The following is an 18,639-nucleotide window of genomic DNA, read 5'->3' as shown; positions in this document are numbered from 1 at the left end:
ACTCTCGGATTCAAATACGTATACATTTTAACTTCTTTTAACGTCAACTTTATTGTCACATCACAAGTTTGTGCTGTAGGTGGAAGAGTAGGTGACCTTATTTAGTTGAATAGAGCAGTGGTTCTCATTTCTCAAAGTGGCTTCCTTTATGGGGGTCTAAATGTACCCATACATTACGGGTTCATTTGTACACTGTCAGAGTTAAGGTGAGACCTTGAAATTTTAATGTTTGAGAAACACTGGAATAGACAATAGAAATAGGCCGTTGGCTCCATAGAGTCAGTGTGGGATAAACCTGGCATTTTAATGTGGTTTGTGAAAGCCAACAGCGTGGGAGCGTGCAGTTTCTGGTTGATAGACTGATGATTGGCGTCGGGCCTCCTTGCGCCCATTCGTCTCCTTATGATATTATTTCCTGCTGCGCGGCCGCTGCATCCATCGCAACGCTCTCCCTTTTGATAAAACTTCCTGTATTGTGTTATCCCCGCCCACCATTCAAACGACATGCGATTATGGAGATGTTCCTCCTGATGCTCTTCATCATCATTTGCGCTCTCTCTCTCCCTCTGTGTATGCCTGAATGGAATTATTAGATTGGCGGCTATATGTCATCCCTGGTATTATAACCGGCACCCCGCTACGTGCCACCACTTCTCCACTCCCCCCCACCTCCCTTCTGTACCTCTGCTCTGCCAGTTAATACGTGGCACGAGACACGCTAATCCAGCGGATATAAGTCCTAATCTGATCACAGATATGAGTGCGGAGAGAGGGAGTGAAAAAAGACAGAGGGAGAGAAAATAATGAGCGAAGAGGGATCAGGCCGTTGGCAAGAGGGAGGAGGGATGGAAAGGAGACATGAGAGAGAGAGAGAGAGAGAGAGAGAGAGAGAGAGAGCGAGAGAGAGCGAGAGAGAGAGAGAGAGAGAGAGAGAGAGAGAAGGGGTCTATTGGTTGCTCATGTACAGTATGCAGTACTAAGATGGATCGGGGTAGCAAAAAAACTCACATTGATCGCTGCGTGCACCTAACTAACGGAGACGCAGGACGGAATAAAGAGGCAAAATGAGTGGGACAGGCATTGCGGAGAGAGAGAGAGAGTGAGAGAGAGAGAGAGAGAGAGGAGAAAGAGATGGAGGCAGGGGGAAAAAATTGCTCATGACCTGATTTCTCCACACACACACACACACACACACACACACACACACACACACACACACACACACACACACACACACACACACACACACACACACACACACACACACACACACACACACACACAGCTGTAGACTGGCTACACTCTTTCACATCTAGGCAGGTAAAGCCACATAGAGTACTACAACACATCATCACATACCTAGTAACCTACATATACATCCTTAGACATCCTCATCCAGCTAGCAGATCCAGTCACCACCAGAGCCCAGTCTACAGGGCTTTCTGACTGTCTCCATCCCCATCACTCTCTGTCTCGCTATCCATCCCATGATTTGTCTGTTTGTGCTATTTTCACACTCTAAACATGTCTCTCTTCCTCTATGTCTGTCTGTCTGTCTGTCTGTCTAGTGTCTGTCCCAATCCTTCTCAACCTGTTTGCCTGCCTCACAATCTATCTGTCCTTCACTCTCAACCTGTCTCTCTGCTTCAATGTCTGTCTGTCAATCCGTCCGTCTCATCTCTCATTCACTCTTAACCCGTTTGCTTGCCTCACTATTTATCACTGTTTATCCTTCACTGTCAACCTGTCTGTCTGCCTCTCCATCTATCCTCCCTCAACCTGTCTGTTTGCCTTGCTTCTTCCCTTTTCTACCATCCAGCCGCCCTGACTCTAGCCTTCTACACTAGTCTGTCGCAGACATCTCCAGAGAGGGGGTTATCGCAGCAGTGCTGTAAAAACTGAAATCTTAATGTGTGCCAGTCTCTCTCTCTCCGTTTGTCTGCTCTCTGCAGTATGTTGGCAGGAGAGGATTGCATTCTGAACACACAGGCACATCATGCAGCGAGCGTGGCTGGATAGCTTTCTTGCGTGCCTAAAACATGTGTGGGGGGGAACATACTGATGTGCGTGTGTGTGTGTGTGAGAGAGTATAGAGAGAGGCAGCAGACAAGAGAGATAGACACACACACACACACACACACACACACACACACACACACACACACACACACACACACACACACACACACACACACACACACACACACACACACACACACAAACACACACAGACATACAAGTGCATCCTGTGTGGAATATATATGGATCCTTAAAAGTGTGTGTGTGTGTGTGTGTGTGTGTGCGTGCGTGCGTGCGTGCGTGCGTGCGTGCGTGCGTGTGTGGTGCTCAGTGTTGGCTTAATAGTCTACCACACACAGATTTCCATTCCAACTCAATGCTATGCCAGCTGATTCCATTAATTAGAAGCCCTTCAACCAAGGGGAGAAGGAGGAAGTCATTATTGGAATCTACTGCTGCAGTGTTCGCTGCATGGGCCTCATGGTAGCACATGACTGGACACCGGCACGCTAAGATGATGCACAATCACAATGCACGTCAACTATTCCATGTGATAGAAGAACACGTTGCCCCTCAACCCGACCTACTGGTCAAGAGACGCCAGCAGCAACAACAGAGCAATTGTGTGTTATTATCATCGTTTAATCAGCAGTGGTGGAAAAAGTACTCAATTGTTTTACTTAAATAAAAGTATCAATACTGCAATGTAGAAATACTCTGTTACGTAAGTAAAAGTCTGGAATTCATAAGGTACTTGAGTAAAAGTATGAAAGTATTGGCATCAAAATGTACTTAAAGTGCCAAAAGTAAAAGTACAATAATGTTTGAAAATTGCAGATCTACAAGCTCACAGCGGGTCGCATCGCGACCCGTTGTGAGCTTGTAGATCGGCTATTTTCAAATAGCCTAGGTATAAAATAGGGCTAAAGAGGTTAATGTATGTTTTTTTTATATTATAATTTATATCTGCAAAGTAACTAGTAACTAAAGTTTTCAAATAATTGTAATGGAGTAAAAGTACAATATTTGGATCTGAGATGTAGTGGAGTAGAAGTAAAAGTATTGGAAATTGGAAATACCTAAAGATTGTACTTAAGTATAGTACTTAAATAAATGTTAGTTACTTTACACCACTGTTGATCAGTGTTATAGGGGGTTCAAACTCCCTGGTGTTTTTCAGGAGAGATAGAGGCCTTCTTTCTTTAAGTTGTTGTTGAGGAAAAAGTGATGATCATCTTGTGACATGGGGCATCCCTGTTCTATCATCCACCCACCTACAGTACCCCGCAGGCTTTACATTAGTGGCTTTAACCCATTTAGGCCTAGAATTATTGAATGCTTTAACCAGTGAAAAATAGCAGATATACAAGCTCGCAGCATGGCACTCAAGCTCGCAGCGTGGCGAGTGCCACGCTGCGAGCTTGTAGATCTGCTATTTTTGGAAAAAGTCGTGAAAATGTGTGCAAATCTTTGAATATTATGTATTTTCAAAGCGAACATTTGTAACTCAAATTTTGCTTCTGGGTGGTCCCTGGAACTAAATATTTTGAGATGGGGGTCCGTGGCCAAATACATATCATTTTGAGGGTCCTTCATATGAAAAGGTTTTAGCACCACTGACATAGTAGTCTCTCAAGAACAGACTAACTGAGCTCCAGTTAAGTGAAAAGGACCTTTTCTTTGACAATGGCTGGCCAGATTGCTGACATAGAAACATAGGGTCGGTTTTTCCAAAATCCTTAGAAGGATTCAAAAGACACTTATAGAATCGGGTAAAAATTCTAATTTTCATGATTTTTTCAAAAATTGCAGATCTACAAGCTCGCAGCGCGGCACTTGGTGCCGTGCTGTGAGCTTGTATATCTGCTATTTTTCAAGCATAAAATAATGATACACAATAATACCCGTTCTAAATGGGTTAACATAACAACTAATGAATAACTAAAAAGATGCCCGCATTAAAGGCATGTTTGTTTTCAGCGTACAGTATGTTAGCACTAATAACCTCCTGCTGGCACAGCAATAAATTCCTCAATCGGGGAGAATTCCTGCCGCTTTGGCCAGCGCGCATGTTTAATGATAGCCGAGTGCGCGTTAGGTTGAATACCAATAAATACATTCTATTCCACTGGGTCTGCTACTGCTCTTTCCTCCAGTTTAACACATCTAGCAGAGATCAAAAGCCTATTTTGGATTCCGATCCCCAGCCCACGTGACCTTACAGGAATGGCATGGGCCAACGTTTCAGAAAAAGTGTGTAGGTTGAGCTTCCCACACACATACAGATCCTCAAAGAGAGAGAGAGAGAGAGAGAAAAAAACACCCAAATAACATTGTCACATGCACACACACACACACACACACACACACACACACACAGACACACACACACACACACGCACACACGCGCGCACACACACACACACACACACACACACACACGCGTCCCTGATGTTCTTGAGATGGGACTGGAGGGGACCGAAACATACCATCTGTTTGCTGCCATTTTCAGCCTGTCACTGTGGCACACATCAGACAAACCCACACACACACGCAGTCCCATAGAGCATCCAACGCGCAAGCGCACGTGTACACCCAACAACAAAACCAACATATACGCTTGAACTCCCACATTCATAATGAAAACGTGGGGAGTTGAATCTACATAAAGCCACCGGGCGCTCTCCGAGCGCGCACGCCTTCACAATGGGCGCTTATTGACTCTTCCCCAACAAAGGTGGCTTTCATTGATCAGATGCAAAAAAGGGTCGCGAAAGCTCTGTGTGTGTGTGTGTGTGTGTGTGTGTGTGTGTGTGTGTGTGTCACAGGTTAGAGAAACAGACAACGACAGGGTTGCGTTTAGGTCATCGTGTCCTATTCATTAAGGTCGACTGCGTGTTGTTGTCACTGTTGATTTAGCCCGCAAAGCAACGATACACCTGTGGGCACGACCAAAGACGAACAGTAAAGCAAATGACTGTCCGTGATGCACGTGTGAGTGTATGTGTGTGGGTGGCCAGAGGTCCTTTGTTCCTAGGCGGTCACATGAACAACAGTCTGACTCGCTTGTCCCCTCCCCTTTGCGGCACGTAATCGCATAATGAAAAAAAAATAAAACAAATCAGGACACAACTAAAAAAGAAAACTGCACACCGCCATTGAGAACAACCCAAGCGTTCCCACGAATTGCAATGTTCGCGTGTCCGCCGCCGTGAGGCGATTTAAACCCGGGGACCAAAACAGTTGCCTGGAAATAGAAATACGCACGTGCGCTCAAACAACGACACGAAAACATCTCTTGCAATTAGCCACGAGACCCATTAGGCACGGACGGGGGAGAGGAGGCGGGAGGGAGGGAGGGAGAGGGAGAGGGAGGGAGTGATGAACGGGATGCAGAGATGAAGGGATAGAGACGCGCTACTGGGAGGGACCTGAGGGAAGGGGAGGGTGGGCGTTAACGATAAAGAGCTCATGACCTGTGATCAAGTGAATCGATAGCGGGTGAGACAGACGAGATGGAGGGTGTGTGTGTGTTTGTGACTGCTACTGGTAAACAAACAAGGGAAACGCGCGAGAGCGCGGGAACAAGAAACGAAGGACGGCGAGGTGGTATAGGAACGAGGCGGCGTGGTTGCGTGTCAGGTCTGCAACGCGGTTGTAGCGACCACGGGGTGGCATTGCGGTGGGAGAGTAAACAGGGAGGGGGAGAGAGAGACAATAAGGAAAGGTATATACTATATATCGTCATTGTCGGGCACAAACCTCGTATCTCCAAGTTTCAAATTTGTAAATCTTTTCGCAAAGTAAAGCACTACTTCATCATACATGGCCATCACACAAAAGTAGTGAAAACAGCTGATCTACAAGCACGCGAGGCGGCGTTGAGTGCTTGTAGATCGGCTGTTTTCACTAGTTTAAATCATTTTAAAAATGATAAACCTACAAGGTTTCCACCCGACAACGACGGGATACTGGGATACAAAAGGAGTTGGGAGATGATGGATGCGTGAGGAGAGGTAGAGGTGGGAGGTGAGGCGGAGAGGGAGAAAGACAAGATACGGTAGGGACTTTAAATTGAATGGGGGTATATATAGATACTATAGAAGGCAGGGGGAAATGGGGAACAGGAGGAACTCTACAGGGGGAAGGGAGATGGAGAGCAGAGGCACAGGACCGAGGAGGAGGAGGAGGAGGAGAGAGGGATGGAGGCAGGCTGCCCAGGTCCCAGGAGAGAGATTTCCTGTAGGGAAGTCTGTCAGACGACTCTATGGAGCCAACTGCCTATCCTATGTGAATGTTAATTAGAGAAAGAGAGAGAGAGAGACAGAGAGAGAGAGAGAGAGAGAGAGAGAGATAGATAGAGAGAGAGACAGACAGACAGACAGACAGACAGACAGACAGACAGAGAGAGAGAGAGAGAGAGAGAGAGAGAGAGAGAGAGAGACAGAGACAGAGAGAGAATGTGCTTGATGGAGACTATAGTGATAACGAAGCTCAGGTGTTCCCTGTCAAAACAAATCAGTGAAATGCTCTCTGGGCCAATAATTGCAGCTACCATTTTCGAAACCAACTGCAGTTTAGCCTGCTCATTGTATTTATTTATGTATGTATTGCATGTGTGTGTGTGTGTGTGTGTGACTGTATATACAGTATACTGTATATAAATAAATAATGACATTTAGGTGACTATACAGTGTATCCATAGGTTCATATAGCACTTACTACTGCATGTTTACTACAGCATGTTGTATATACATGTATACACGTGCATCTAAAAACAGACACAGGTGTCTAAGCCAGTGGTTAAAGTGGGAAGCTATAAAAAGGAGACCATACTGTAGGTGCAAACCTATTTTGTTGTCGTTATCATATATGCTGCTGCATTGTTTGAAAGGAAGCCAAACAAAGGTTTTACTCTTATGTATCAGTACACACAATGTATCAATAAAGTGTTGTAGGTTTTGTACCTTGAAACTAGGCAAAATAAAGAAAACTAGAAGCAGTGCTCTTCCGAGCACAGGTCTCCACCAGGCCACACAAATCGGCCTGTTATAGCGCCACCATGAGGCTGATTTAAAAAATGTGGGGCAGAGGTTCTGAATTAGCATCCAGGGAGTGTGTGTGCTCAGTTTGGCAGCGATCGGGCCAACGGCGCCGGAGATTAGCTGGTAACAACCAGGCCACACAAATCGGCCTGTTATAGCGCCACCATGAGGCTGATTTGAAAAATGTGGGGCAGAGGTTCTAGATTGGCATCCAGGGAGTGTGTGTGCTCAGTTTGGCAGCGATCGGGCCAACGGTGACTGAGATTAGCTGTTCACAAACTGCGAGGACGCACGCACGGACGGACGCACGGACGCACGGACAGACGGACGGACGGAGGGGAAAACATACTCTCCCTCAGCCTTCGGCTGGTGGAGACAACAAACTGCATCTGTATCGTCACTGGGAAGAAAAAAGAAACACATTTTCCGCCTTTTTTCACTGACCTTTCCAGCACCCACATTAAAGAGTTAAAATGAAAAAAGATAGAAATCAAATATCAAATGCCTTTTCTCTGGAATCCAACCCACGGCTTCCTCCATCGCAACGCTGTGAAGTTCCCCCGGACTGTAGTGGCAGCACAGCGGCTGTTACTGAACCACTTTAGCATTTATTAGTTTGTCAGAGGAAGGAAAAACACCAGCAGCAGGTCGAGATATTATTCATCTATAATTGGTAATAACCTCCGTAAACTCCCACCCTCCTCCCCTCGCCCTGCCCGCCCCCGGGCCAGAACAATCCCCAATGAGCGATCATCTCCATCGCTCACTCTGCGGGAGACGCCGTTATTAGGTCGATGCCCCCCCGCCCCTCACCGCACGTTTGTTATCATGCCATATATCGCCGTAGTCGGGTGGAAACTCTGTGTCCAAAACCGTTCGTTTTGTGTTTATCATTTTAAAAATGATCTAAAATAGTGAAAATAGCTGATCTACAAGCAGTTGTGTGCTTGTAGATCTGCTATTTTCACTAGTTTTGTGCGACAGTCTTGTGTGATGAAGCAGGGCTTTACTTTACGAAAAAACGAACACGCTTGAAACTTGGAGATCCGAGGTTTCTGCACAACAGTGACGATATTATATGGCCTTGCCCGCTAGTTTGTCTGAAAAAGAAAAACCTCAGAAGCTTGCCATCTGAAGACATTTTTTGGGGGTGGCTTTCCTCCTTAATTCCAAATTCATTCCCCAAAATATATAAATTATGAATAAGAGCTTCTGGCACCGGGTAGATCTCAGAATTATCCAGAAATTAATTGGCTTGAGGGTTATGGCTGTGAATTTGGTTTGCACTGCACTCTGCTTTCTATCTGGAGCACAGACAGGCTGGAGAGAATCATTTTCATCCTTGACATGAGTGACCCCCAGCACAGACACACACCAGCCTCGCTCTCTTCCAATTCAGTGTCAGCCCACCCCTTCCCCCTCACTTTGTCTGGGACCCTTTTCCTTCCTTCCTTCCGCATAATGCAGTCATGTGATCTCTGTAGGTGTCAAGAGCTGACAGAATTAGGAAGTCGCAGCAGAGATCATGAGACAGAGAACGAGCACATGAGAAGGAACAGTGTGTTTGCATGTGTTGTGTTTGTGTGTGTGTGTCTCTCTCTCTGCGAGACAGGTGAAAGTGACCCTTGCTGATGGGGAGACCCTGCACATTTAATCGAGCACAGAAAAGAACCGAGAAAAGGAGGGGGGGTGCACCTGCCTGGCTGGCTGAGTTACTGCTCCACTTCCCGCATCTGCCAACGGCTGTGTGCCTTTTCTCTTGTGTAGAGAAGTGGCAGACACAAAGAGGAAAGAGAGAGCAACCACATGTGGGTCTGCTTTCAGAGAAAAAAAGAAGACAGAAAAAGTACAGGGCTACCTGAGAGCGTTTCTGGGAAAGACCAGAGCAGACCACAGATAGTAGTAACAGAGAGAAACAGGAAAGAGTTCGAAGAATTAAGACAGAGAGAGACAGAGAGAACGGTATAGGGAGAAACTATGATGGTCTTCTAGGGTAAAGCACCTTGAATTCACCCCTGAAAACCCCTGCAGTTTTGGGGGATGCCCATGTGGCAGTGGTGAAAGCAGTGTAACCTAGTTATCTGTTTGGCCAGGGTCTGGCCCAAGCTGGAACAAAAACCAGGGTTTATTAAATAGGCACACAAAGGGAGGAAGCAGCCCAGTGTGAGCGAGGAGGCAGTACTTTTCCTCTACGGTGTGTGCAATATGGAGAAGTAAAACACAACCTCCAGAACACAGCTTCATTCAACAGTTTTCAACTGATGTCATTCACTTCTGCAACTCAGAGTTACGGTGACATTCACACAGCTGACAACAGCAACCACTAGGATCCGTCCGTAAGGTCTAGAATTATTGAATGCTTTAACTATTGAAAAATAGCAGATATACAAGCTCGCAGAGCAGCACTCGGTGCCGCGCTGTGAGCTTGTATATCTGCTATTTTTCAATAGTTAAAGCATAAAATAATGATATACAATAATGTGTACCCGTTCTGAATGGGTTAAACTTAATGTTGATATTGTTGCTGTGTATGTGTGTGTGTGTACGTGCACGCACGCACGCGAACATTTCCAATTCATAACATACCGCAGGCTTTCTATGATCTAAATGGTGATGACTATGTGTTGATGACTGAACATGACAGCTGTAGTAAGAATACGCACTGTGTCAAGAGGGGTGGAAAGTTTTACTAAAAGTATCGTAATTCTGGTAAACTAGTGTGTCATGGCTTCTCACCTCTTACCTCACCCAGACAAGTTAACCAGTTGCCAGCATGTTTTATTCTATTTCAGATCAAATTAACCTGTCCTGCTGACGGCTTAAACGTGGTGCCTCTGAAATGGCAGCATTTAAACATGGCCATATTTGCCTCTCTTGATTAAAATTTGATTGGGACATGAGGTGATGTCAGAGCTAGACTGATAGGCTATATCAGCCATTTTTGCACCTTTTATGACATTGGTATAGGCAATTATGCAGCCGATGTGATTTTTTATGTTATTATAGGTGTTATAGGTGTTTATTTATTTTCTTTGCTTATGAGTAAAATGTTTTTTCACACTGATGAGAACATTTTGCACCTTTTTATATGGTCAAAAATTGTGGTCTAGGATAGAAATCTGGCTTTAGTCAGTGATGTGAACATATTTAGAAGATACTCCCTGAGTACTCCTAAATTATGGATGACAAAGTTATGAAGAACAAAACAGAATATTTTACATGAGACATGAGGTACATTAAATAAATAGGACTTTCTGACAAATTGACAATCAACAGTGATGTTTTCAATGTATTGGGTTCTGGAACTTGGTCCACATTACAATTTGTGCGTTTTTAATTTTTTGTAAACAAAATGCAGTGTTTGATGCCATAGTGGTTATAGTGATCACGGTCATCTCATGCACACGTCCACTCCTGTCTTGAGGGGATTTTATTTGATTGCGTCTTTTCAGATCGTAATGCGTCAGAGACACAGGACACGTACCCAACAACATCACTGAATGATGACATTGCAGGTCCACAGTAACTGAGCTATGCAATACGCAGCCAAGACTAACAAGAGCCTCTTAAACGGCGCAGTTTCATTCCTGACAAACCAATATCTTTCCCCCCCAAAAACCCCCTCTACCCCCAGCTCTGTTGTGCAAACAGCACGATTACAGTATGGCTCGTCCAATGAGGTTCTCGCTGGCTGCGTGGTCCGTCCAATCGGGCGGCGGTTTCCATTAAAGATCGACCTCCGACCCATACCCTACGCTGCTCCACGGCGACATAAACAGCCCCTCCCCTCCCTGATTCCCTCCATACCATCCAGGGGCAGCCACTGCATCACAAAGGAAAGAGCTGACCGTACCGATTGTCTAACCATTCTGTGTGCACACCACTACACGCACACGCACACGCACACGCGCACGCGCACACGCACACGCACACGCGCACGCACACGCACACGCACACACACACACACACACACGCACACACAGGGTCAGAAAACAGGACAGCCTGGTCCTGTCTGACCCTGGAGAGCAGAGCTTTCATCTACAGGACGTGCTTAGGAAGAAAAAGAACATGACAGTACAGTACAGAGGACAGGGTGGGGGGGGGGGGAGAATAGAGTAGAGCCGAGCCAATCAAGTGACCAATGGATAAAACAAAGGGCTATCTGTGAGAGAGGCCTGGACTTCACCCACCCCTGTGATGAGAGAGAACTTCGATCCCCGGCCGAGACACAAGGGGAGGGCAGGGAGAGGGCTGGAGACCAGGGGCGTCACAAGGGGCGGGGGGGGAGTGGGACTGAGTTACTAGGACCCAAGGTGGAGGGGCCTTCATTATTTTATACTTTAGCTATTGAAAACTAGCAGATTAAGCTCACAGTGCGGCGCTGCAAGCTTGTAGATCTGCTATTTTTGAAAAGTCGTGAAAATGTGTGCAAATCTTGCATATATATATATCTTGAATATATGTATTTTTTAAGCGAACATTTGTAAATTTTGCTTCTGGGGGGGGTCCCCGGAACTATATATTTTGAGATGGGGGTCCGTGGCCAAATACATATCATTTTGGGGCTCCTTCACATGAAAAGGTTTGAGCTCCACTGACATAGAAACATAGGTTTTTCAAAAAACATTTGAAACATTCAAAGACTTGCAAAAATGATCATGATTTTTCAAAAATAGCAGATCTACAAGCTCGCAGCGCGGCACTCGGTGCCGCGCTGTGAGCTGGTATATCTGCTATTTTTCAATAGTTAAAGCACAAAATGTGAGTGAATCCTTGTACCCAGGGCCCAGAATTTGGTGTGACATCCCTGTTGGAGAGATAAAGAGAGAGAGAGATCCACAGAGCTAGCAAAGCTCCTAATAGAGCCTGTTAAGCTCTCCGTTCGATGCAGGCAATTAAAGAACAGCTGAACCAGCTGCTGATCACAACCCTGTGTCCTTAGCGTGTTGTGTTCTTTGTGTTCTTTATTCCCTGTTGTTCTCTATTCATTTGTCTTATGGATCAATTATTTGTATAGAAAACTTTAATATTGTACGTGCGCGCACAGGTTGCGTTCCAATTAAGCCATTTGTTTTGAGGAGTGGTCGTTTCGTTTCACTCGACGCCCTGTGCATGACACCTGCGAGTAGAGGTGTGAATCTCTCATTGGCCTCACAATTTGATTACAATTAATCGGTTACCGATTCCATTCTACGATGCCTGCCAAATTTCTGTATTTTTATGCGTTATAGCAAATGGCGACATTTTCATCACAATCAGTCAAATACATATTATGAACTTCCTTAATTATAAAGTGATTTAACGTGATACGGGTATAATCACTCTGCTTCAAACCTAAAGGTTTCAATATTAAATAATATTTTGTAAACCAAAATAAATAAATGGTATAGCCTTGGTCTACCTATTATGAAATTGTTCAGTCCTCAAAAACAAAATAGAAATACTTGTGTAGCAGGCTGAGGCAACATTAAACTTTACAACTATAATACAAAGTTGTGTGTTGTAAGTCAAAAACTGAGTGAATTATGCACTCGTCAGGCATCCTCGGAAGGCGGGACACCGTGTGGCAAATGACCCTTTTGGCTTTCCATAGCAGACCTTCAAGTTTACAATGCACCAAACTGCGTTGTGCTCTGTGAGTGTGTAGTTAGGCTGTAGTTAATTTTTTGCATCAGAAGTATGCCTTCAAAATAATGGGTGACTTTTTATTTATGACTTGTTGATCACAGCCTCGCTCAGGCCCCATATACACGAAGATGACACACAAGTCGTTTCCAAAATGTTCGCTGTACAGACGGAATCGTCTCAAGAAATGTGTCTACGTGTATCCACTGAGAATGCAACAAAACCACTGAAAATGCTGTAGTATATATGCCCGGCCTGTGAGTGGCGCTGTAAAACTGCCACAAAGCACCAAAAAGAAAGAAGAAGAGAGCGATGTTATTTTTTTGCCTTTCTTTTTATCATGTCCACTTGTTTGCTGACGGAGGTGCTGTGGGAGGGAGGGAGGAGCACAGTTTGCTGTAAAAGCTCCATCACACTCAGTTGCACAAACGCAACATGTTTGATGTTGTTGGGAGGGGAGGGGGGCTTGGCTAGGGAGAGGTCATAGCTCCAGGAATTATGCGTATTCGGCTGTACATACGGAGACGCGACGGCGCCGTCTTCAGATCGATTCACTCTGGGAAACGGTTTCAAATATGTGCGTCTTCAGGCACCCAAGACGCCGTCTCCGTGTGGCAGAAAGGTCTAAACGATAAAGAACAAGAGCGGAATCACCCAAATTCGTTTTCGTCTGGACGGCGCCTCAGTCCCTCAGAGGAAGCTTCAGTGGCATTAGCATGTAGCTTAACATAGCAAAGCGTGCTAGCTCAATGCAACAATGCCCTCTGAAGTAACTGGAAAGATCAACAATGTACATAAGAGGGCTATAATATATTATGTAATATCACTGCGTCGATGCAGAATCGTCCACGTCCGCATTGCAATGCATCTTATCTTATAATCAATACATTTCCAAACAACCTCTACTTGTGTGACAGTGAGCCACTAGGGAGCGAATGCCTGTGCCGAAGAGCCGTTGGCCTTGCGTGCCAGGTGAGCGCTCCCTCCGCGAGGGTCAGTCAGTCACAACCATGGGAGGTAGGGGTTCGTGGATAACTGGACTGGTTTGGGAATCACACAACAGAGACCAAGAAATGTCATTTACATTTAAAGAACAACTCGGAGACTTCGAAGTACACATTCTAAGGCTTCTTTCTCTGCACTGGCGGGAAAACTGCAGTTGAAAGTTTGGTGGAATTCATTTTGTCCATGAAAATTACAGTGGCTATTTTTCCCATTGCATCTTATAGGCGGTCGGGTTCTTTGCAACCGGCCTGCACATGCATGCCTGCGTGATGTCAGTGTGACACGGTTTGATAAGAGGTCCATTGTTTGCCTCTTTTTTTTTCTCCAACTCCATCTCATCTTGAAGCCCTTTCCTCTCGGCCGGTGTCAGGGCCAGCCCCGCCCCCGGCCCGTACCATGTCACACGAAGGCCTCGGCGCCAGAAACCTTGAGCTGTCAGCTAAATACACAGTGGGTGGCCTGTGCCTGTAATGGACATTGTTGGGCCTATTTTGGTTAAGCCAACTCAGAATATACACAACAAACCTGGAACAAAAGAACAAACGTGTCTGTCATGGGAGGCCCGGTAGACCAGAACGTAAACCACCTCCCCAGGCTCGTCTCAGGAGGTCGGGCGAGGTCGCAGACCAAGGCTGCAGATAGTCAAGCCTCAATGATTAGCACAGCTGACTAGGGCTGTCACAATTATTACATAATCGTCTAATCGCAATTCTTTGAGATAATCGCAATTCTTTTGCAGAATCGTCATAATCGTTTCCATGTTGAGAAATGTTAATATAGTTACAAACACTTTCAAAAAGTAGTGGAAATAGCAGATCTACAAGCTCACAACGCGTCGCATTGCGACGCGTTGTGAGCTTGTAGATCGGCTATTTCCACTATCAATGTTCTTTTTTAAGTTTTAAGTTGTCAAATATGTCAGTAATTTCTTTGTATTAAGTTATGTGTCATGATTGCCAAGTGCAAATTCAAAGCCTAAAAGCCAAACAGGAATGTAATTGTCAACGACAAATACACAATTAAATTGTTAATCGCAATTATTTGAGTGACAATTAATCGTCATGTAAAATGTCCTAATTGTGACAGCCCTACAGCTGACCAACATGAACCAGAACACAGCTTATGCAACAAGGTTCTCATAAATCCATCGCACTGTCTGGACACCGCGGCCAGAGAAACACATGCATAAGTGTGTGTACTGTACTGCCACATGCACAGCAACGCCAATAAATTAACTCCCGACGTCCATCCAGCTTGTTTGCAGCATGTGATCAACACACATCCGTTTTCTACAGCAGTATGAAGCAACACTCATAAACTCAGTTGAGATACAAACCTGACACACCCACATATGTAAACCTGCAGTCACATCCACCTACACACCGACGCACACTTCAGCCACACCCACCTCTACACACTGACACACACTTCAGCCACACCCACCTCTACACACAGACACACACTTCAGCCACACCCACCTCTACACACACCTCCACACACACCTTCAGCTAAACTCCCCTGCACGCACACACACACCCACATAAAGTACATACACCTGCAGCCAGCCAGCCACGCCCATAATTTATATGTTCCAATGTTCATTGCCAAAAAACACAATAAAATCATTAATCGCAACGACAGCCCTATAAATATATAGATATAAGAATTGAACGTCCTGCGATGTGAATTTTGCGCATATTGGGCACATTATGATGTCAAATACAATATTGTGCACACCGGGGCGCCCGCTGCCCTAGCGTTCCAGGCGCATACCAGCTAGGCTCTGATGCCTGACAGCGCGTGGCCGGTTCATATCCCGATCCCGGCGGCCTTTGCAGCATGTCACTCCATGTCTCATGTCTACCTACTTTACTATCAATATAGGCAAAATATCTTAAAAGAAATTACAAAAAGTACAGCCACACCGTGACCACCACCATCGTGACCCACCCCACACACACACACACACACACACACACACACACACACACACACACACACACACACACACACACACACACACACACACACACACACACACTGACTCACCCATCCTCCCTGTGTGTCGATCCAGGGCTGAATGTGCTGGTCCAGGTAGACGGTCATCCAGTCTGCAATGCGCTCCACCAGCGGGCTCATCTCCTTCTCCACACACTCCACGCAGAGCGCGCCGCCGAAGGCGAACAGGCCGACCACACGGCCCCAGTTGACGCCGTCGCGGAACACCTCGTTCATCACGCTCTCGAAGCTTTGGTACGCCGTGGCCGGCGTGATGTGCAACTGCGACGACAGGTCGCTGAAGGCGCGGGCGAAGCGCAGCTCGAACTCGTTGGCCGAGTCCCGGAGAGCTTCCTTCACCACGTCCAGGCTCGATGCCGCCGCCGCCGCCGTCGTGGTGGTGGTGAACGGCGAGCGCTGCTGTCGGAGCGGAGAGTCCGGCGGGGTGCCCGAGCTGCTCGTGCCGTTGAGCGTGCCATTGGCATGCTGCTGCGTCGCCCCCCTTTGCTCGTCTGCCTCCAGTGTCTCGCCCGCACCCCCCTCAGTCCTGTTCGGGGCTTCTGTGAGCCCAATGTGGTGGATGGGATAGTTTCTCTGTGAGAGTTTATACTTTATATAGAAAAGCACCAGTTCTCTGTTATGGGACATTGTGAAGTTCTACAGGGTTCTCTCGAGGCCACCTTTTTCCCTCCTGTCGCTTGTTGTGTTGGAGTAAACACACGCCCCCGCTCACACACAAACACTGTGCCCACGCCGTCTCCCTCTGCTCCCTCTGCTCAGATCACCATGGCCAGCACCTCTGCTGATCCAGAGGACAGGACCAAAACCAAACCTACACAAGGCTGATCAATCGGTTCAGACCCTGCAGAGAAACAACAATCAAAGGTTAAAATCTGTCTGTGTAAGTTTCGTTTGATTCATTGAATACTTTATTAAGTTTGCAAAAAAGGAACGTGGCACATATTTATACAAAAATGCTAAAAGGATAACCCAATAAGCCATAAGTTTCCATTGATGTGTGTGTGTGTGTGTGCAAGAGACAGAGCATATATGTGTGTGTGTGTGGGGGGGCCCTCCTTGATGGGGCGGCTGCAGACCTTCAAATAAAATGTGGACAGGTGGGGTCAGAGGGCATCTCTCTAATTGGGCTGTTACATGTGGGGCAGATGGTAGGGAGCCATTAGTGAGGAGACGAGCTTGTGTTTCTGTGCATGCGTGAGTGCATGCATGGGAGTGTGCGTGCGCGCGTGCAGGGAGGATACGAGGCTTTAGCTGATCAGAAGGAGAGACTTTGCGGCGGCCCCCCCACAGACAGCCACCGTGTCCTCATTCATCCCCTGAGTGTCTGGGTTGTCTTGGTTTTCCCAACACCAGCTTCTTCCTGACAATGATCAGTGTACAGGGGTGTCACACCAAATCCTGGGCCCTGGGTACTTTAACTGTTGAAAAATAGCAGATCTACAAGCTCACTGTGTGGCACCGAGTGCCGCACTGCAAGCTTGTAGATCTGCTATTTTTGAAAAATCGTGAAATTTGTGCGAGTCTGAATATTTCAAATCCTTCTAAGGTTTTTTGAAAAACCTATGTTTCCTTGTCCATGGTGCTCAAACTTTTTCATGTGAAGGACCCCCAAAATGATATATATTTGGCCACGGACCCCCATCTCAAAATATATAGTTCCAGGGACCCCCCGCCCAAGAAGCAAAATGTTTGCTTAAAAAAATACATATATTCAAAAATGTGCACACATTCTCACGACTTTTCAAAAATAGCAGATCTACAAGCTTGCAGCGCGGCACTGTGAGCTTGTATATCTGCTATTTTTCAATAGCTAAAGTATAAAATAATGAAGGCCCCTCCACCTTGGGCCCTAGTAACTCAGTCCCCCCCCCGTGACGCCCCTGTCTGTGTATCATCAAAGTGCAACAGATGTCTGCATCTCATCTCAGAGACATTATTATCCCTATATTTTAGGCGTTTTAGAATGCATCATCAAAGACTGGAAGCACAGACTTTAAAGTTAACATTTCCTAATGAGGGAAAACATCCACTGTCACTTTTCTTAATGAGGGGAAATGTCAGCTGTCACTTTGCAATAGCGAAGTTGAAAGAAAATGTTTCTCCAAGACATATCGTCGCTGTCAGGCGTATAGCCTATCCAAAACTGGAAACGCTAAAAAGAATCTGTATTCCAATGGATCCAATGTAGTTATTAGTCACATTGGTTAAATACAAACTCAGTCACAGACTACCACTTCCAACCCAGTGTCCCACTGGGTTGTATAGGTGATATATCTTTGTACCAAGTATAAAATAGGACATTCAATGATGAAACAAAAAGGAAAAAAAATAAAACATAAAAAGATTAAATATGGAGATACAGTGGCAATTTATTAGACTACTACAAATGTATCATTTGTGTTTCATTACAGGAAACAACTTTGTCAAAAGATCAAAAAAGCCAGTGAGGGCTAGTCTACAATCAAACTTACAGAACAGATTTGATCTGAAAGATCTATATATATATATCTATATATAAGATATCTATATATAAGATATATCTATATATAAGATCTATATATATATATATATATATATATATATGTGTTTAGTGTTTTGGCTAGTTAACTGTTAAACAATACAATTAATCTATACAATTAATTTAATCATTTTGACTCGGAAAATGTAAGTTTCCAGTATATTTGTTACATTAACAAGTTCACACAGTGTATCATCTCTGATCTCAGGGCTTAAGTCCCCATTTAACCAAATCTTTTGTACCAACAAGGAACGGTAGGAACCCAACACAAAGATGTGTGGGCGGCAACCTTTGATATCCCAAGCTATGACCTTTCCTTTCCTACTGTAATGTCAACCGTAACATGATTGGCAGTGTTTAATAACCTGGGGCTACCTAACTGCCGGGGAACTCCACGCAAATCCTGAG

At 45.5% G+C, this 18,639-nt stretch overlaps 1 protein-coding gene across 3 annotated transcripts in view; it reads right to left on the bottom strand.

Moving 5' to 3' along the window:
* Positions 1-18,639, bottom strand: part of bcl2l1 (BCL2 like 1) — a 39,257-nt gene that overhangs the window by 18,298 nt on the left and 2,320 nt on the right. For all 3 annotated transcript variants that reach the window (XM_080733291.1, XM_080733293.1, XM_080733292.1), the window contains exon 2: positions 15,744-16,554. In XM_080733291.1, the coding sequence (XP_080589417.1) occupies positions 15,744-16,340 (597 nt within the window). In that variant the 5' untranslated portion in view covers positions 16,341-16,554. The remainder of the gene's footprint in view (positions 1-15,743; positions 16,555-18,639) is intronic.

Source organism: Nannobrachium achirus, assembly GCF_963921795.1.
Source record: "Nannobrachium achirus genome assembly, chromosome: 9".
Classification (NCBI taxonomy): Eukaryota; Metazoa; Chordata; class Actinopteri; order Myctophiformes; family Myctophidae; genus Nannobrachium; species Nannobrachium achirus.
This window is presented reverse-complemented; position numbering and strand designations above follow the sequence as displayed.